Raw genomic sequence first — 18208 nt, 5'->3', positions numbered from 1 at the left:
TGTAGATTTACAATTTCGGAAATCTTAGAGAGCAGGCTGCGCTGTTTATTAATTACCAAACCTAAGCAAACATCTGTTTTGGCCTGTGTTGGAGATTCAGAATAAAGTCACCAAGTCAATAAAGCAATTATTGGCATTAGTGTAAGACTCTTTCCAAGTTTCAGTTTTACCCTAAACATAGACGTTCATTCCAATCCTATATAAAAATGTTCTAGGCCTTTGCAATGCATTCATTAGGCTATCCTTTATTCTGAGTCTGATTTGTATGTATTGCTTCTTGTATTGATTGCTTAAAAGTTAATTGTTAATTCTTAAAGTTGGACATAAATAAAAAGAAATAAATAAAAATGACTTTTCAGAAAAGATAAAAAAAACATTACGCACATAATTCATTCGAGTCGTTGAGTTTACAGGACATGGACAGACATGGCCACTTCTCTAACTGGATTGTGTATCAACAGCGCCACCTAAAGGCCTTACGGTCAACTTTAACGTTGTTACGGGTTTTGACATGTTTATTCTATTAAACAAACGCGCAGTTTACATGAAATACAAATGAACATTACGTGTCCTGTGGTGACATACTTTTAAATACATCTTTCTTTATATTCAGCTGTTATTCGAAAACTTTGTAACTTGAAAATGAGCAGAAAATGCAAAATATTACAAATAAAGAGAAAGTGACCCTAAAATATACACACATATAAATAAATGAACAATTAAATAAAAAAGTGTTACAATTAAACACCAAAATATGGGACAACAACAGTAATAATAATAATAATTAATGATGAACAGAAAAGTACATTAAACTCTTAATTTGCGTTATAAACTCTTATTTTGAAATTTGAGCTCTGACTATGACCGGAAATCATACCAGCTACTGTGAATTGTTGCATTTTGTTGTTTCCTCCTTTATATTTAAGTAAATACTTACTGACCAGTTGTTTTGAAAAGCCAGAAAATGAGTGAGATGCCAAAGAAGATTATCACGTGAAATAAATGTCAAACTCAGGTAATGAGACTGCATTAACGTTATTTCTTCATCATAATTCTGTTGCATGTTTTGAATTTCACTTTCTAAAATATCCTACCTAAATTCTCTCGGAAAGGCTGTCAATTTTGTGGATATGCACATAATAACCAGTGTATTCAGGCGGCTATAACAAAAACATGAAATGCGACACATAATTAATAAAAATTAATAAATGGGGAATTTAGCCATGTACTATGACTTTGGAGGGCTTTTGTTTTTCATTAATTAATTTGTTATTTACATGTATCGCATGGATTAACAAACCATTTTAATTGAACGCTTTAGTGCATTGATTATATAATGCACATTAATACATATAGGTCTAGTGCACGCATTTAACTTAATGTTTGGTAATTATACTTCCAAAATGGCACAAATTTTGAATAAACCTACCTCATTAATTATTCAAATACAGCAGCCAATGGCAAGTCTCCAGCAGCAGAAGTTGTCAATATTTAATTTTTTGCTGTACAAGTAATTTTGTTTGTTTTCAGCCATTGCTTGTTAAAAAAAAAAACATAGCTTGTTCTGTTCTTTCTATTTATCTTAATAATTACTGCTGTGTTGCTATGAATGCATGATTTCACATGCACACCTCACATCTATCTTTCTGTCTGTTTATTTGTTTTCTGTCTATATAATCATTATTTTGACAGTTCTGATATTGTCTCTTCTGGACCGTTTCACAGCGTCCAAGGATTTTGGGGGGGGAATATGAGCTCTGATGAAGATGCGGCGGCTACATCCGGACGCACTCATTTCATAGGGAAGAAAGAGAATATAATTCAAGCCAGACGAGTGGTGAAGTCAGTTGGAGAAAGAGATGTTCTGGTTATTTACAACCAGGGGGACTTCTACGCTATTGATGTGCGCTGCTATCGTGAGTTAAGATGTGGTTTACTTCAAGGGATAGTTCACCTCATTAGTGCTTTTTTCATAAGTTAATCATCCTCATATCGTTTTATTTCCATGCCATTTTCCTTCCTTTAATATACATGTATACACAATATAATGTATTGTTTAGGCATAGAAAATTTTTTTGCATGATTATAATTGTACAGATTAAAAGCGGTGCACATCTTCAGTCCTCTTCATCAGTATGTTCAGAAAATGTTTGCGAATATGTTTAAATAACATGTGCTTTTTTTATGCTTTCAATTTGTTGAAGACTCTGGAGGTCCACTTCAAGAGGGAGATATTGAGGTGGGTCGTTATGTATATTTTCATTAGGCCGTTTTGTTATTAATATTGAATGCTACAAATCTGCTTTAACGTTTCATTTTCTCTTTTGAAAATGAAGGACTTTGATGGACGGCCATGCATAGTGTGCCCGTGGCATAAGTATAAAATTACATTAGCTGAAGGTGAGGGTCTCTATCAAGCAGTGGACCCTTCTGTGAGGCCCCTGAAGCCGACCTGGTGCTCCAAAGGCGTTAAACAAAGAGTCCACACAGTGACGGTGTCTAATGAAGATGTCTTCCTCACCTTAAATGACTCTCCAGGACCAATTGACTCAGACTACTATCAGACTGAGAAATATAGAAACGTCCTGAAAGAACGGCTGAAGAAAACTAAGTGACCTCACGGGAAGATATACAAGTGTCTCGGGCATCAGCTGATCAGCAAATGTGTTCTGCTAAATTTGTTTTTGTCTGTCTCTACTGGTCCAGCTGGCTGGTTACCAGTCACCAGTCACTGTCACCGAGGCTTGCATTATTAACATGACTTTTACAGGGATACTGGCTGCTTATTATGATTTGAAAAGCACCTATCAATGTCTTATTCTGAAGACCTTACTCTAAAAACCTAATCCTTTAATTGTCAACTAGTACATTACTTAAGCAGTAATTAGGACTATATTGAGGCAAAAGTAGTTATAATAAAAATTAAAAATTAAATAAATCACATTTAATGAATATGATTCATTAACCTATGGAGGTTGATATGATTTAGAAAGTAATAAGTAATTTTATGCTTTTTTGGAAAGAGTAATTTGTACAGTAATGTAATTACACTGCTGAAGATGTCATTAGTAACTACTAATTAATAGTAACTTACCCAGCAATGCTTGTGAATGTCCAGTTAACTGCCAAGCGATTGAGTGAAAAGTGATTAAACGACAAAATTTCATTTGGGGCTGGTGTAAACCTTTTAAGACTTTTTCTAATAAATTTTCTAAAAATTCACATTAATTCATTGTCTTTTCCACAACACCCTGTCATTCATATCACCACACATGTATAAAAAAAAAAAAAAAAAAAAAGAATATATATATATATATATATATATATATAATTTTAAAAGTTCTCATCACACATTAATCCATTTATCCACAATTTATGAGATCATGCTCTATTTAATATAAAAGTTAAATTATAAATTTATTTATTTTCCAATAATGTATTACCCAAACCAGTATTAAGTTTCAAAGTTTGACAGGTGGACAGTTCAGCGTTGTCCTTAGGGCAGTTAATTTATCTTTTTGTACATTGTGGAGAAACTGGTAAAACTAGTTACAAAAATAATCTTAGACAATTCTTGAATGAATACATTATTCTACTTTTAAATAAATTTTGTATATTGAGATGTGGAAATTACATTTGTTCATTGCATGTCGGAATATTTTTTTAATATTAACAATCAGGTTTGTCCTCTTACAGAATGAAACAAAGTATTTAAACTTATGAGACTGTGTTACTTTTCAACAAGTTAAAAAGTAAAGTGCACCTAGTTGAAAAAATGCCCTTGTATTATATTTATTATACATATATATGTATATATATATATATATATATATATATATATATATATATATATATTTAAAATAATAAATGCTCAGTAAATGCTTGTTAGTCTTTTATTGACATTTTGAATTCAGTGAACAGGAGGCAGGTCCTCTGGTAGGGGATTTGATCGAAGTACTGAGAGTGATGAGACTTGAACTGATAGTGGAGTGTGTCGTGGGGTCTGTAATCTGTGTGTAAATAGGAACGGTTAAGGCAGACTTAAGGGCCGGCAGAATGCTTAAAAATAGCAAATGTAGATAACATTCTACAGCAACACCAATGACCAAAAAAGACCTGCAGCTAAAATAGAAAATAGGATGAAATTAATTTCCAATCACTATGAAGCCCATGCAGGTGCAATGGAATTTCACTTACATGTGTTTTATAACACATATTTTACTCTATTTGTGCAATCATAGCAACTTAAAAAAAAAAAGATGCATACATTATTTCATTATTTTGTTTAACGCAGTGTCGTTTAAGCAGAACGTCAATCATTTGGAGTTAAAGCTTGTGAAATAACATTACTGCGCTTTAGGGGTCAAAAGGTTGACTGAAAACTTGTCAAATACTCCTGCTGTTCAGCTATGCAGCTTGCTGTGAAGACCGTAGTTAGCTGATATGTAGCTGCACTGTTAGTTATAGTATGTCTTGAGTGGAATATCAAAATAAGCACTGTTTTCCTTTTACCAGGCACGCCAGTTATGTAACTCCTCAGCCTATCACAGCTCAACTCTAGTTCCTAAGACTTGCTTTCTCTGCAAGGAGAGTGTGTGTGTGTGTGTGTGTGTGTGTGTGTGTGTGTGTGTGTGTGTGTGTGCAGCAGTGGCTTAGAGAAATTAAGCACAAATCTATGTATCTAATTTTGTGCATAGGCTACACCATATGTGTGTACGTGTATATACCGTACCAGTATTCAAATCACTAAACGTATATCTTATATCGTACACATAACCTAGATTTCTACAGGTCTTAAAAACTGCATAGGTCTTCTATAGGTGATTTTTAAGACCTATAGAAATCTAGGCTATGTGTACGGTCAGCTTTTTTTTATTTGCTACGCACATATATTCACACATAGCGTCGAGCGCAGTTGTTGAGGTAAAACTAAACGTGGAAATGACTTCTCACAAGGCCAAGGCAGCACTTTTACACGACGTTAACTTAAAACGAGGTACGTAAACACACTTCCCCACAATGCGTTTTCTAAACAATTCTACTCAGAAATGGCGCGTGTACGCGGAGCAACGTTAAAACGCGACATGTGCCGCCGAACCGGAGTTGCAATAATGTTACGCAACCTCGCAAAGAGCCGTGGGGTCTGCCCACTCCGTGTCATGACGATGATGAAGAGTGATGCTGAGGTGCGTGGACTGCGCTCCTAACCCCTTCCCCCACAGGCGGACAGAGAGATGAAAAAATCAACGCGCCTTTAAATAGAACCATATTGTCATTCCGCCTGCTGTTATCTGACTGCTAGAGCGGAGACAGATCCGCTCGTCATCCGCCGCCTCGCGCACGGCACCACCGAAGAAACACACTTTTTATCCTCTCGTTCTACACACTCTCTTCACAGTAAACATGCCGAGCAAGAGAAAGAAGAACAAGCGCCGAATGAGAAAAGTGGTGAGTACATTTACTTTTTTTTTTTTTTTTTTTTTTTTTTGATTCACTGATTGCAATTTTTTTTTTGCAAAGTTTCCCAATCTAATTCCTACTTGAAGCCTGTAATGTAAGCTTTGCACGGTTTTTTTAATGCTTTTTTTAGCCAATAATGTTGTTTATTTAAAAGCGTGCTGTATGTAAATAACATTTAGCGAACTCTGGCCATTGGTCTGTTTCATTATAAAGAATTTATTAATATTTTCCGATATTACGTTATTTGCAGTAGCATGTTGTAGGGGGTGTGTCCCGTAGAACCAGAATAAACGTCCCACTTTCCACTTAGAACTGAATTACTTGGATTACTAAATAAATAATATATTATAATACTTTTTATTTTTATTTTTTTTATTAATTAGCTAATTCGTGCTTAGGGTTTACTGCATCAATAACTGCACTTATTCCGAAAAAGGTGTTGCTTGGAATGTTAAAATGCTCCTGACTTCTGACCCTTCTGCATTATAACAGCACTCTGCATGGCAGTAAATAGAAGAATCGTAATGATAAGTACTATTTTCAGTGTGCGTGTTTCACCTATAGAGTGTAATTGGTTTAATTTGGGGCTTTTATGTTTCTGTCTGTGCAGCGAATCAAATTTTGGCTTTTGACCCCACCCTCAAACTTATATGGACTTTTGTTGATTTTGGCACAACCCTTCAGCCAGTCTGATTCCTAACATGGTTCAGATCACATTCCTACAGAGGCTGTTGGTCCCGAGACCACCAGAAAAACCTCTGCATCCATTCGTTTTGTTTATAATTCATAATGAACTCTGCAAATTTTAATAAATATATTTTTGGTGAGTGATTTAGTTTACATTCTGTCAGTGCAAAGGAATGTTGAACTATACTGACCATGCCTCACCACTCCAAGACATTTCTGTCTTCTCCGACCAGTGACATAATGAAACGCACACAGTTTGTGCATGTGAACACTGGACTCTTTGTCCGAATTTTACAGCAGCTCTTTAAAGTGCATGTCATTAAAATCTCACCCTTTTCATTCTTAGCTAAACATGTTGCTTGTTGTTGTCCCAAAACCCTTGGCATGCAGTCATATCAACAGAACTGCCTTTCACACAAGTACAGAAATAGAGGGCTATCTTTTATCTCTCTAGCTGTTAAGCCCCCCCAGACACAGCTGGTCCTAAACGGGGCGCATTTCACCCTCTCTAATCATCCTGGTAAAATAGGAAATAGTGAGTACTGGGGGGTGAGTGCATTCCAACACTCTGTTTGTTGCTAACCAGTGCTTCAAAGCAGAAGAAACATCTTTTTTAAAACTCAGCTGCCAGATCCAATTAACTCATCTTTTTCAGCTGTAGGCCAAAGCACAGTCATCCAGACTAGTTTCTCCTGTTTTTATAGAATGAACAAGCTTGAAGCGAAATGTGTTGTTGTTGGGGGTTTTTTTCTAACCACCTCCTCTGTTGCCCCAAATGCCAGACCGTTTATTCTGTTATGGCCTTTTTCATGGACTCTGGCCCATGTTTTGCCTGATTTGGCTTTGTCAGTGCTGATGCTGGTCTTCACACATGGTTGCATAATTTGGCCGTAACTGTGCTGGCCACTGTACACCCCATACATGCACAATGAGAGCTTAAATTCTTTAGAGGCCTATGTAAACCGCACTGGCCGGCCCTTGCTTCTGGATAATGAAGCTGTGAGTGTGATTATAATGCGATTATGGTTCCATTATGATGTGATTAGCATTTTTGTCCATTCTGTTTAGCCACATCCAGCGCTCCGAGGGGTGCTGACTCTTCCAACTCGCTTCACTAGGCATGTCTGAATCAATTGGATTCAGCCATTTTTTGCCATTAGACGGCCAACTTTTGTTCACTTATGTAAGCTCTTAGTGAATATGTTAAACCCTGTCTAATACAATTACGCATGAGCTAAAGATAAGAAATGTGAACTAAAGATACGAAATAGATTGGTTATGATTTCATATTTCTCATTCTTTCCTTATTTTTTTGTGCAGCAGGCCCAAAGAAAGGCTCTGGAGGAGCGGTTCGCCTCTTCTGGAAAGGGAACCCCAGGAGTGCATGCTGTACCTGCCCCAGTTTCTGCTCTAGTTCCAGTTGCTAAAACCTCAAAGTGTCCCGTTGCCGTTCCAATTCCCCTGCCAGTGATCGCTCCCATTGCTGTTCCAGCTGAAGTTCCTCCTGCAGAACCAGTCGCGTTAGAAGTCCCAGTCACGGATGCCATCAAAGACAAAGTGGTGAAAGATGCAGAGGACCTAGGACAACCCCCAGTCGAACCCCCTGCAGAAGAGCCAGATGTGACCGACGGAGGTGAAAGCCTTGTCATTCCAGTATCAGAGGTAATGTGCTAATGAACCCCATCCTTTGAGCTCAGTCATAAACATTTTTGCACACAGAAATTGTAGGAAGTCTTTAATTGATCTTGTTGTTACTGTTGTGACCAATATACAAGTATTTGCCTGACAGCAATGTGTTTTTGCAGCCATCATGGAAGAAGGAGAGCAAAATTTTGTTGTGAACACTGGAGCATTGGAGTGAACATTGTGTAAAGCATGCCCGGAGCCATGGGCAGAGTCTTTCAAACTGCAGTTTTATTGCAAATAATATTATTAGCTTTTCTGAATGCTGCTTCCTTTTTAGGAACAGTATTTTAGTCATGTTGTCACTGAATACCAGTCGGCTCAGTAGGACTCTATCTTGTAGAATGTGTTGAATATATGAGATTAGATGTTCTCGTGTTTATCCTCAGGCCTTGTTTCTCACATATGGGGCAACTGGACATTTTATTTTAGAGTGTAAAGAAATCTCAGCTTCAACCGGGGGGGACAAGGGAACACGATTTCAACCGATGCAGCACTGAAGGGCATGTGAAAATTTCTTTGTACCTGGCCCCCAACAATTGCTTGCTGAGCATAAATGCACAGTCACATTTACAGTTGTTTGGCCAAATTATGAGGACTAAAACAAGTCATTTCAATATGGTATATCACAGTTGACCGTATGATATTTTTCTTGTTTAATCCTGCTTGTGGATCATCTTTGCGATCCGATCATCATACATAGGTACACTAGAAAATAGACCTGTATCACATGGACAGTTTTGCTAATGTAACCGCACATTAACAGTCTTGTATTTTTACAATGGCATCTTTTCTGCTACTTAAACAAAGCTGCAGCTCTAAGCATAAAATAAGCATTACTGCATGCCATATTTCCTTTTATAATGCCCATAAATGATAAAATGGTTATTGGGAGACTGCCACTCAGATTTATTTCAAACTTAATCTTCACGAAACCTAATCTACTTGATTAAGTGGAACCATATTTATATTCAAATAATCTTTAATCTACATAAATCTTATCTTACAGAAGCCAAATGTAGCTTTAAACTGCATAAATCATTTTCAATCAGTTAAATATTCTGAGCAGAATGCCATTTGTGTGGACTAAGTGGGCTGTTTCGTCATAACTTGTTTGTGTCCTAAAAGCCTGTCAAGTTGAATACATTATATTAATACATATCTTGACAAAAAGTAATGTCAAAGTAATGCAGTTAATTATGGAGTGACGCAATAATGTAATGCATTACTTTTAAAAGCGAATTTCCTCAACACTGCTTATACGCAAGCTGACGTTTCTCCTGAATGCTACCAAAATATAAACTGCACCTCACCCTCCCTCCTGTTTTTTGAAGAGCAGCCAAGCTCTTAAAGCCCACCCTTCTTTTCCTGCGAGCTCTGCTTCAGCCTCTCCTCTCCCTTCACAGACATCACAAGTGCTTGGGTCGGACATCCACACACACTGAGAGGGAGAGAGAGGCGCATACCCTTGCAGTGAGTGTCAGGTTTAGGGCTGAGTTTACTGGAGAGAGTCAGGTCTGTGACGGCATGGGTCTCATCCTGAGTTGGTTTCGAGGCCCTCGCGAGCCCTTTGACTTGCTGGATGTCTCTGTGGAAACGCAGGTGAGCTCCCACCTTAACGGCTGGAGGCTTGGTGAAGGGGTTTAGCCGGTGGAAAAAGAACATTTTGTACTTTCTGCGTCTCCCCCAGCTTTCTCCCCTGCTTGTATTTGTTGAAGGGGCCGAGGTGGGCTTTTCAGTGGTTGGTATGTCAGGCAGTGTGGAGGAGGAGCTTATATGTTTATGCGCAGATAAGTGGGTGGAGACGCGGAATGTGCTTGGGTGGGGCACACGGCCTAGTCGTGCATGCTAATGAGGGGGTGTGGCACCTTTAACCATTTATTGCTAAATTCGAGTGTAGGGAGTTACTACTAAAGAAATTAGATTTCTAAGTTAATCAGTACTAGGCATTGTTTTTTGTTGAAGATGGTGTTTCTTTTTGAGGAAAGAGAATGTGAAGCAGATATCTGACTGTAGGCTCTTTTATAACCACATACTCAGCTCTGAGGAGGCGTGGTGGCCAACAGAATCTCCTTTGTCTCTTTAACAACAATCTTTGTGAAAACAGCTGTGTGTCTGTTTGTACTGTGTAAGTCTTTGTGTGGTGCATACAATACATGTAGTTAAATGTCATTCTGCATATTGAGATGCATTAGACACGTAGAGCGTACATTAGGCAGGAATGATTCACCTAGGTTGTGCTTACTTCAGTTTTTTTTTATTATTTAATTCAGTTTTGTCATTGTCGTTTTTAGGGGTTTTGTTCCCGGAGGTTTAACTTTTAACAGATACATGTGTTGCAGAGCTGGTAGACCAGTGGAAGACCGCCTGGTCGCAAACTGTTTTTTTTTTTTTTTTTTTCAAAGACTTGAATTAGCCATGGAACATTTTGTTCTGCTCCCACATGGGGCGTTTAGTGCAAGTGTTCGGGACTGGCATATGTAGAGCATGTCAGTATTAAATACACGATATTTTGACATGCATATGTTGTAGTCACGTGTTACACTTTGTGTTGCAATGAATATGTATTATTAACATTTAGCATTTGAATTTATTTTTGTTATGCAATGTATAAATTAAAGTTTGGAAAAGTATTGTAATTATCAGCATTATAGTTTAAGTTGTAACACTATGGCTCTTTAGTGTGATTCAGGCACTGAGCTTTAAAATTTAGTGTCTTACTGTTTTTTTGTAGGTCACGTCATCTATAGATGAGCCAGTGGCGATCCCTGCAGAATCTGAGGTATGTTAACATGCCATATCCCATCAGCCCTTGACATTTCACAACTTTTTATCTACTAAACACCCTTGCCTTTGGTCATGCACACTAATGGGCTGGTAAAGGAGATTTTCCTAATTACCAGGCCTCTGGCACCTTCCTTTCAGTGTGCACTTTTCTCATAACTTTGCTTTATGAGGTATAATGAAAATGCATTAACAAATACTAACTCTAACTTTACACAAATATACAGCATGCACAGAATAACCATACATAAGACTTTGCAAATTTACGTAATAGACTTTATCTATGGAATTTGTTCGTTCTTCGATTATGATTTCTTTTAAATATGCTATTGACAGGTCCAGTTCGAGGACACTACATCTGTAGCCACAGAGGTAGGGTTATGTACAAATGTACAGATAGAAAATAATGCATTTTGTTTTGGTTTGATACTACTTGTTTTACAACCACAAAACAAAATTAGGTAACGCTTTACTTAAAGCCTTTATATATAACGCAAGGTTTTTGTTTATTTTTGAGGTCATTAATAATTTTTAAAAGAAATTAATATATCAGTTTTACTGTATTTTGATCAAATAAATGCATTCTTGGTGATCCTAACAGATCAAAATCTTACTCTCCCCAGAATTTTGATTACTAGCATAGAACCTTGATCTACCAAATATATTTCATTAGACAATTTCAAATGAGAATTTAGCTTTTGTGTACATTATGCTTTGCATTTTTTCTCGTCTTTTTGATGTCCCTGTGCAGGCGCAGGTTGTAGCTCAGCCAGTGGAGACGGTTAACGCCGAGCGTGAAGCTGAAGCTGAACGTCCTGCTGAGGATCCTGCGATAGAAGTGCCAGAGACGGCGGCTGCAGCCGAAACCGTCGCTGCGGTTGAAACTGTGACAGAAACAGTAGCACCTGAAGTTGAGCCTGTTGCTGATGCCGCGGTGGAAGTCGACGGGCACGTGGCCGGTGTCGTGGAAGAACCTACCGTTGAAGCAGAAGCCATAACTGTCGAAAATGAGCCTGCTGAGGTCCGCACAGAAGTCACGGAGGTGCCTGACACAATACATCTTCATGGCACATTGCAATGGACTCTTTGCATGAGTGTATTTGCATGCACAACAGGTGACTCTGTCTTGTCCGTTCTGTGTGCTTGTTTGGATAACTGGGCATGGCATGAGCCTCACTCTTCCCCTTCTTTTTACATTCTCATGGACACTTTTGTCAATGTTTTAAGGCACACCATACTAACTACACTGCTAGCAGAGCTATAATATAAGTTTCAAACAAGTTAATTCCTTTCTTATAGGATGTACATGCAGAACCTGAACCAGAAGAGTTTCCACTGGTAAGATTTTTTCCTCAGTATGCATTTTTGGGGATAGTTCAACTCTCCAGTTGAAAAGGCTGTAGTCAATAACATTGCAATGAATGCCTAGGGGCATAAAAAATAACATGCATTCCTTTTATTAGGAAGCTACAGTACCTACAGAAGCTTTAGTGGAACCAGAGCCTGAGCAGAAGCAGCAGCAGCAGCCTGCACTACTGGAGGAACCCACGGTATGAAACAACCTTTTATGAACTCCTTTCATGGGGTAATTTCAAGCATCTTTGTGCAGAATCCTTTTAGATTGAAGTTTAATTTTAAACATGGTCTCTTGCCTTCGGGTTTTCACATGCTCAAGCCTTCGGTCAAGTCCACGAGTGACCCCATTGCTGAAGAATTTGTTGACCCAACCGTTGCGGAGGAACAGGTTAGAGGTTTAACTGAGCGAGGAGACACACCTGCAGTGTGTCCATCAGGCATTAAATGCTGTTAGCTCCTTGGATGGATCTAAATAGAATATATGGCCTTTTCCCATAGATTCCTGAAACAGCAACAGATGCCCCCGAGGATCTATCAGAGACACTGTCAGAAACTATTCCTTCTCCTGAGCCTCTGCCTGTGCCTGCAGCAAAGGAGATTACACAAGTAAGCTTGGCTGCGGCATCCCAATTATTTACAGATATATACACACGCATACACAAAAGCGTGAAGTTTTATGTTTTTTGTGATAAATATTTAAATACGTTTCAGACTCAAGATGAGTTCATGCCACAAGTAGAAACCGAAACTATAAAGGTATTTTCCCTTCAGTATTTTTTTAATCTCTTTGTTCTATGAAATACAATGTCGCCTCCCACCCAACCAACAAATAGTATTTGGTTTAGTTCTCATATTAACATTTTTGTAGGACTTGGCAGTGGCTGGTGGCCTAACTGTGGAGGCCATAAACGGATGTCTGGGAGCTACCGAAGTCGCAATTGAAGGTTAAAGTGCTTATGGTAAGAACGTGGAGCTCTTAAAGAAATAGTTTGACAAAATTGACATGCTCCAAACCTGTATGAATTTCTTTCTTCTGCTGAAAACAAATGGTGTTTTGAATAATATCAAAGCATGTACCAAAATAAAACAAAAAAATGATTCAAGAGCCATTGCAAGAATAAAATGTAATTTTCTCTGTGTTTTACAGTTTCATAGCACATAAAAGGATGGCTGAAACATGAAACATTGCAAAGTGCCTTTCTGTGCCAATTCTCTCCTCAACTATGACAAGGATGTGTGGTTGTTCTTCACTGACGGAGTTTCTCTGAGCTTCCGGATAATTTTCTTCAGTTTTCATATGCATGTACAGTAGATTTGATGGCGTTATACATTACATACGTAGTAAAGTAAAATGGAAGCGTGTTGCAAATGTGTATGTTTTTACTTAGACCATTTTGTAACGTTGAATGAATACTCCTTGTTGTATTTGATAAAATAATTTGGAGTGGAGTGCTTCAGAGCACGATTTCAGACTAAACCATCACCGCATCTTTTCTGTGCCCCCTTCAACCATCCACACGTGCCTTTTACCAAATGATAAATAAAGGGTGTTTGAGGATAATCCCAAAAATTGCTGTATGCATTTAATTTAGGTGAAAATAGTTTAGACTTAACTACCGCTTTGTGATTTGATTGACATATGCTAATGACTTTCTCTGCTCATATGACTTACACTCATAAACTTCCAATCCACTGAATGTAAATAAACTGGTGAGACGTGTTTGTGTCTCATTACACTGTCCGTGTGACACGCTAGTCATGCTGACTCGAAGAACCCCTGTCTTTCTTGGGGAATCAAGAGTTGTTCAGTGATCATCAAACTTTCAAACACATCAAAAAGCTTGTCATTTTATAGTCAGTACGTGCATACATTTTTAGATATATTTTTTGCAAAGGGGTGGCAGTTAAACAGTCAAGATTTCACTACACTCGATTGTTTTGCGACACGAAAATAGGTCTACGCGTGACGTTGAATCAACATCAGTAGGGGAAGTGATTAGATTCGCCCAAAATGCCGCGTTTTGAGGACATCTGCTGGGCAGACGTGTAAATGAAAGGTAAAAATCCGACCAAATGGGCAACAGCCCAGGGCCACGAACACTAGGGCCCACAAGACCATTCTTTTTTGCATTTATAACACCTTTTAATTATGCGTAGCTACATAGATCATTTTCTCACACACCAACCAACAGCCGCAGCAGACACGCAGTAGATATACAGGACATCGTCAACCAGGTGATGATGATTTTCTTAATTTTCTCCAATTAAAGAACATACTCAATACACTGAGGTTGCTTGTTGGGGCCAAAATGAATGTTAAAGGGCCAGTTCACTTATAATTGACACTCGTGTCGTCCTAAACCAGTAAAACGGGCAACAGGCTATTTTTGTTTATTTTCCGCTTTGTAAAATTAAGACTAAACCGCTGTGTGGTGTGGAAAGAACGCACAAAGATAAGAATCCATGTAGAGGTAATCCGACATTATCTATAATAGCAACCACACAAATACATAGACGAGACCGGATGAAGAAACGCTGAACCAAATGGAACTTATAAAGGAGAGATAATAATAATTAAAAGACACACACCTGAACATAATGACACAATCAAGGGCAGACATAAACTAGGTCAGAGAGCAAATGAGGAATGAACGAAAACCCCCCCAGTAATACATCAATATTATGCCACAAATGCTGTTGGTAAAACTTAACTACCAGGAATACTGCTCAAAGAATTTCTACATTTCACATCAATATCACAGTTCACCAAATAAAGACGTACTAACTATGACCTGTTCACTCATTTCAGAGCTTCTTCATACTGGTCCTTGGAACACTGATGTAAAAGAAGGTAAGAGCTGAGTTTCCCGCTTTACGGGCTGTGATACTTTCTAGGTATTTGTTGACTGAGAGGCTTTTTTTTCCCGCCTCAGGTTCGGGTGACACTTGAGAATCACTAGACGCACTGGATCCCAAGCCACACATTTAAACACAATTCCCATGTTTATTATCTTCAGGTTTTTCCTGCAAAATGTTGACATAAACTACGTTGACATCTTTCATATCATAGACTTCGTGCTCTAGAGCCCTTTTCACGGCACAAGCGGTTCTCCCAACAGAACGACTCTTACAGATATTTTCAACACCCTCATAAGAAGAGGGAAGCGTAAGTACAGTACTACACCGGATCATTGATTTCTTCAGCATTTTGCCTCAACTTTCAATGTAACGTTCTTATATTTTACAGATGCTGGGGCAAATTCCTCACACAACTCTGGAGCATCAGAAAGTTTTCTAAAGGCTTAGCAGGACAGATGGGCGCCTTCATTTCCTGTCAGCACGTCTTTGTAATGCTGGCTCCAGTGCCACAGGCACAACTTATACTGAGAAAACTGAGTCTTTCCAAATGCTTGACTATAACTTGAATATTCAGCACTTTTTCCTGTTGTGAACAGTTTAATTTTCTGGTTTCTGTTTGGATACTGTCTAGCGTACCAACACCTTTGTCCTCTCTCTAATAAACTAAAAAATTGAAAATGCTTTAATTGTTTATTATTAGGGGTTCTTAATTATTTTCGGAATACAAAAAGAAAAGTATATATATTGAAATGTATTAAAATATCGGCTGCTAACCTGCTTTCATTTTTCAAGCTTACAACATGAAACCCTGCAATATATTTAAAGTTATTGAGTTTAATAATGCTTGAGCTGACATCATAAAGATCATAATGCAACAATGCGATAGTAATATTCAAACAAAAAACTACTTTTTTTTATTTTAAGTGCAAATTTTATACAAATTTGTCAATAAATAAACATCTGATACAAATACATTAACACAGTTTAGGTTTTATATTTAGTATTATTATGTTTATAGCTGTTGCAATAAATACTTATGTGCACTTACATAATACATTCATAACAAAGGCAGTGTGGGGGAATTGCTTACGGATAACAAAAAAATTCACCTGATGGACATTTCTACATGCAGTTTGTAAGTTAGTAAATAATTTTTATATACAGCGCACAAGTTATATTATAAGTTATATAATCTACAATAATAATGGATTTTCCCATTCTGACTGCTATTGTAATAAATTACTTTAATTAACGTCATATATGGTCAAAGTGTTTCTTTGCAGTTCTCGCTTCGTTCTCTAGATGGTGTAGTGTCTCTTCTCCACACTCCGGCCTGTCTCGGTCCTCCTCCTCGTCTCAGGCCTAAAAGCGCTTTATTCAAGAACATAAATTATATCCGGACCTAAAAACTTAAACAGAGGTTTTAGAGCCATAGCTCTGGTAGGGTGGTGATGACTTCTGACACCTGTGAAGTACAAACCAGAACACATATAAACATTCGACCAATGCTTCCGTTGCTTACAATAGTCACCTGACGGTATTGCATTTAAAGTTACAGCAATTAGTGAACAAAGTAGTGGCTACTCGAAAGCCTGAACGCTGTATTCAGCATTTTACCTTTTCTTTAAACAGAAGCCCACCAGTCCGACGATGAAGGCCAATAACAAAACAACACCACAGCTAATTCCAATGACTTCTTCGGGACTAGACGATTTGTGGGTGTCCATAATCACGTGTTCGCAGCGCGCACCGCTGTACATTTTGTGACACCTAGAGACACGGATATGGCATTTGTTAGGGAAGGTCTCGGTATTCACTGTTTATAGACCACGCAAATCCGTTGATTCCTTGTGGAACAGGAACGCCGGGCGTGACGTATCTGAGAGATCGTCCCGTTTTGTAAACGTCCGCAAGGCTTTATTCACATCACAGCCACTACCCAGGCTTTGCAACTTGCTAGTCTGCTGATCAAACAAACGCGAACTAGATAATCGAGATCAGCGTCAACTGATTGATGGGATCTTTAAAGTATGTTGTTTTGGGTGGCCTGTCTCACCGGCAGATGGGGGTGTCCAGGGTGGAGGAGTAAGTGCACACACCGTTGAAACAGTATCCCTCGTGTTTTGGACCGCAGGGCCTTTGAATAGCCAAAACCCGTGGTTCCTCTTCACTTCCTGCTGATAGACACCCACACACCCAGACAGTTAAGCGTTAAGGATTGTGATTTTAATGGATAGGCATTCAGACTTGTGTCCACATGCCAAAGGACCTGCATTCTTAGCATAGTGCATATTTAAAATCACATGTGTACTCATTTCATATTAAACATAGGGTCACACTACATTTCAGTAGCCACTTAGAATATATATATATATATATATATATATATATATATATATATATATATGGAAAGATAGAGAGAGAATTATTTATATCAAAATAGAAAAGTTCTTTTAACCGTTTTACTGTATTTTTTATCAAATAAATGCAGTCTGACATTTTTAAAAAACAATAAAAAGTACGTACCGTTACTGTGTGTTGTGTTGTATAGGATCACATCTTCTAACTCCTCCTTAGCGTCTCCAAGTCCAGAAAAGACGGCTAACAGCACCACCAATCCAAGTACTGATGGAGCATTAAGATTACAGTTTAGCAACTACACTTCGTCTTTAAAGCATTAGTCATTTTGTTGTAAGCTCTTTATTATCTACAGTATTTTGTGTTATGAAAAGTATTATGACTCACCGTGACAGTGCAAACACCTTTTATCCCCTTGTGTCATGCTGCGGCCCAAATACAGGTTCAGTTTGATTCTGGGTTTGTCCGGTTTTCCTCAAACTTCTGCTGCTCTCCAAATGAAAGGAGTTTTTCTCCACAACTTATACCATCCTGCTACATCCTTTTCTGCGTCACTAATGGCAGCCAATCATTTTAACTGGTGACAGGAAATGCAGTGATACCAGAGCGTTTTACCCATACCTGTACAACGCTCCACATCACTTCCTGGTCCACAGGCAAACAGCTTGCACAGACACGTTTTTTGCCCCCACATTTTTTTTCCCAGGGACCAAAGTATTTGCCTGCAGCTGCAAAAACAGGCTTTTGACACAGTGATATTAAAGAAGTCTAATTGCAGATAGCGTCAAAGTATTATTTTAATTGTTAAGTATGTTTTACTGACACTCGTGTCTCATTACACTCCTGTCACACAATCAAAGCAAATACATAAATAAATAAAAACACGTCCTATTTTGGTTGCTTTGTACATTTTTACACTTTTTTCCGCAGTCACTCATTTTTATTAATTTTTTTATTACAATTAAAAAAACGTTTTAATGACCTAAATTCTGCAGTCTATATAACATAAAAAACCAGAATT

The 18208-nt window shown here is 38.1% G+C and overlaps 3 protein-coding genes across 7 annotated transcripts; 2 read left to right on the top strand and 1 right to left on the bottom strand.

The window, feature by feature from the left end:
* The first annotated feature begins 871 nt into the window (after positions 1 to 871).
* On the top strand, positions 872 to 3222 carry LOC122350063 (Rieske domain-containing protein). The gene is made up of 4 exons (XM_043246258.1): positions 872 to 1015; positions 1726 to 1916; positions 2205 to 2239; positions 2337 to 3222. The coding sequence occupies exons 2-4, from the start codon at positions 1751 to 1753 to the stop codon at positions 2613 to 2615; spliced, it is 480 nt and encodes a 159-aa protein (XP_043102193.1). The 5' UTR covers positions 872 to 1015; positions 1726 to 1750; the 3' UTR covers positions 2616 to 3222.
* Positions 3223 to 5163: 1941 nt separating this feature from the next.
* si:dkey-164f24.2 (calphotin) lies at positions 5164 to 13540 on the top strand. 4 transcript variants are annotated; one of them, XM_043247706.1, is made up of 12 exons: positions 5164 to 5448; positions 7468 to 7809; positions 10565 to 10612; positions 10951 to 10986; positions 11366 to 11635; positions 11914 to 11952; positions 12078 to 12164; positions 12290 to 12358; positions 12469 to 12576; positions 12682 to 12726; positions 12839 to 12929; positions 13118 to 13540. In XM_043247706.1, the coding sequence occupies exons 1-11, from the start codon at positions 5404 to 5406 to the stop codon at positions 12917 to 12919; spliced, it is 1170 nt and encodes a 389-aa protein (XP_043103641.1). In that variant the 5' UTR covers positions 5164 to 5403; the 3' UTR covers positions 12920 to 12929; positions 13118 to 13540. The 4 variants fall into 4 exon arrangements, with proteins under 4 accessions (XP_043103641.1, XP_043103640.1, XP_043103638.1 ...); XM_043247705.1 differs by having other exon boundaries at positions 5166 to 5448; positions 7471 to 7809; positions 11366 to 11656; XM_043247703.1 differs by having other exon boundaries at positions 5168 to 5448; positions 11366 to 11656.
* A 2267-nt stretch (positions 13541 to 15807) lies between these two features.
* On the bottom strand, positions 15808 to 17735 carry epgn (epithelial mitogen homolog (mouse)). 2 transcript variants are annotated; one of them, XM_043247708.1, is made up of 5 exons: positions 17575 to 17735; positions 17356 to 17454; positions 16886 to 17006; positions 16447 to 16599; positions 15808 to 16294 (listed from the first exon to the last, which is right to left on the bottom strand). In XM_043247708.1, the coding sequence occupies exons 1-5, from the start codon at positions 17609 to 17611 to the stop codon at positions 16240 to 16242; spliced, it is 465 nt and encodes a 154-aa protein (XP_043103643.1). In that variant the 5' UTR covers positions 17612 to 17735; the 3' UTR covers positions 15808 to 16239. The 2 variants fall into 2 exon arrangements, with proteins under 2 accessions (XP_043103643.1, XP_043103644.1); XM_043247709.1 differs by having other exon boundaries at positions 16886 to 17003.
* Positions 17736 to 18208: the final 473 nt, after the last annotated feature.

This window comes from Puntigrus tetrazona, chromosome 8 (genome assembly GCF_018831695.1).
Source record: "Puntigrus tetrazona isolate hp1 chromosome 8, ASM1883169v1, whole genome shotgun sequence".
NCBI lineage: Eukaryota > Metazoa > Chordata > Actinopteri > Cypriniformes > Cyprinidae > Puntigrus > Puntigrus tetrazona.
The sequence above is the reverse complement of the archived record's forward strand: the minus strand, read 5'-3'. Positions and strand labels throughout refer to the sequence as shown.

Bases quoted from the DNA above. Each gene is read 5' to 3' on its own strand.
- LOC122350063 (XM_043246258.1), top strand. From the start codon at position 1,751: ATGAGCTCTGATGAAGATGCGGCGGCTACATCCGGACGCACTCATTTC. The intron at 1,917-2,204 runs GTGAGTTAAGAT...AATTTGTTGAAG, and splicing joins TATTGATGTGCGCTGCTATC to ACTCTGGAGGTCCACTTCAA. The intron at 2,240-2,336 runs GTGGGTCGTTAT...TTGAAAATGAAG, and splicing joins TTCAAGAGGGAGATATTGAG to GACTTTGATGGACGGCCATG.
- si:dkey-164f24.2 (XM_043247703.1), top strand. From the start codon at position 5,404: ATGCCGAGCAAGAGAAAGAAGAACAAGCGCCGAATGAGAAAAGTG. The intron at 7,810-10,564 runs GTAATGTGCTAA...GTTTTTTTGTAG, and splicing joins TTGTCATTCCAGTATCAGAG to GTCACGTCATCTATAGATGA. The intron at 11,953-12,077 runs GTAAGATTTTTT...TCCTTTTATTAG, and splicing joins AACCAGAAGAGTTTCCACTG to GAAGCTACAGTACCTACAGA.
- epgn (XM_043247708.1), bottom strand. From the start codon at position 17,611: ATGACACAAGGGGATAAAAGGTGTTTGCACTGTCACG. The intron at 17,455-17,574 runs GTGAGTCATAAT...ATGCTCCATCAG, and splicing joins AAGGTGTTTGCACTGTCACG to TACTTGGATTGGTGGTGCTG. The intron at 16,295-16,446 runs GTAAAATGCTGA...TGTACTTCACAG, and splicing joins GGCTTCTGTTTAAAGAAAAG to GTGTCAGAAGTCATCACCAC.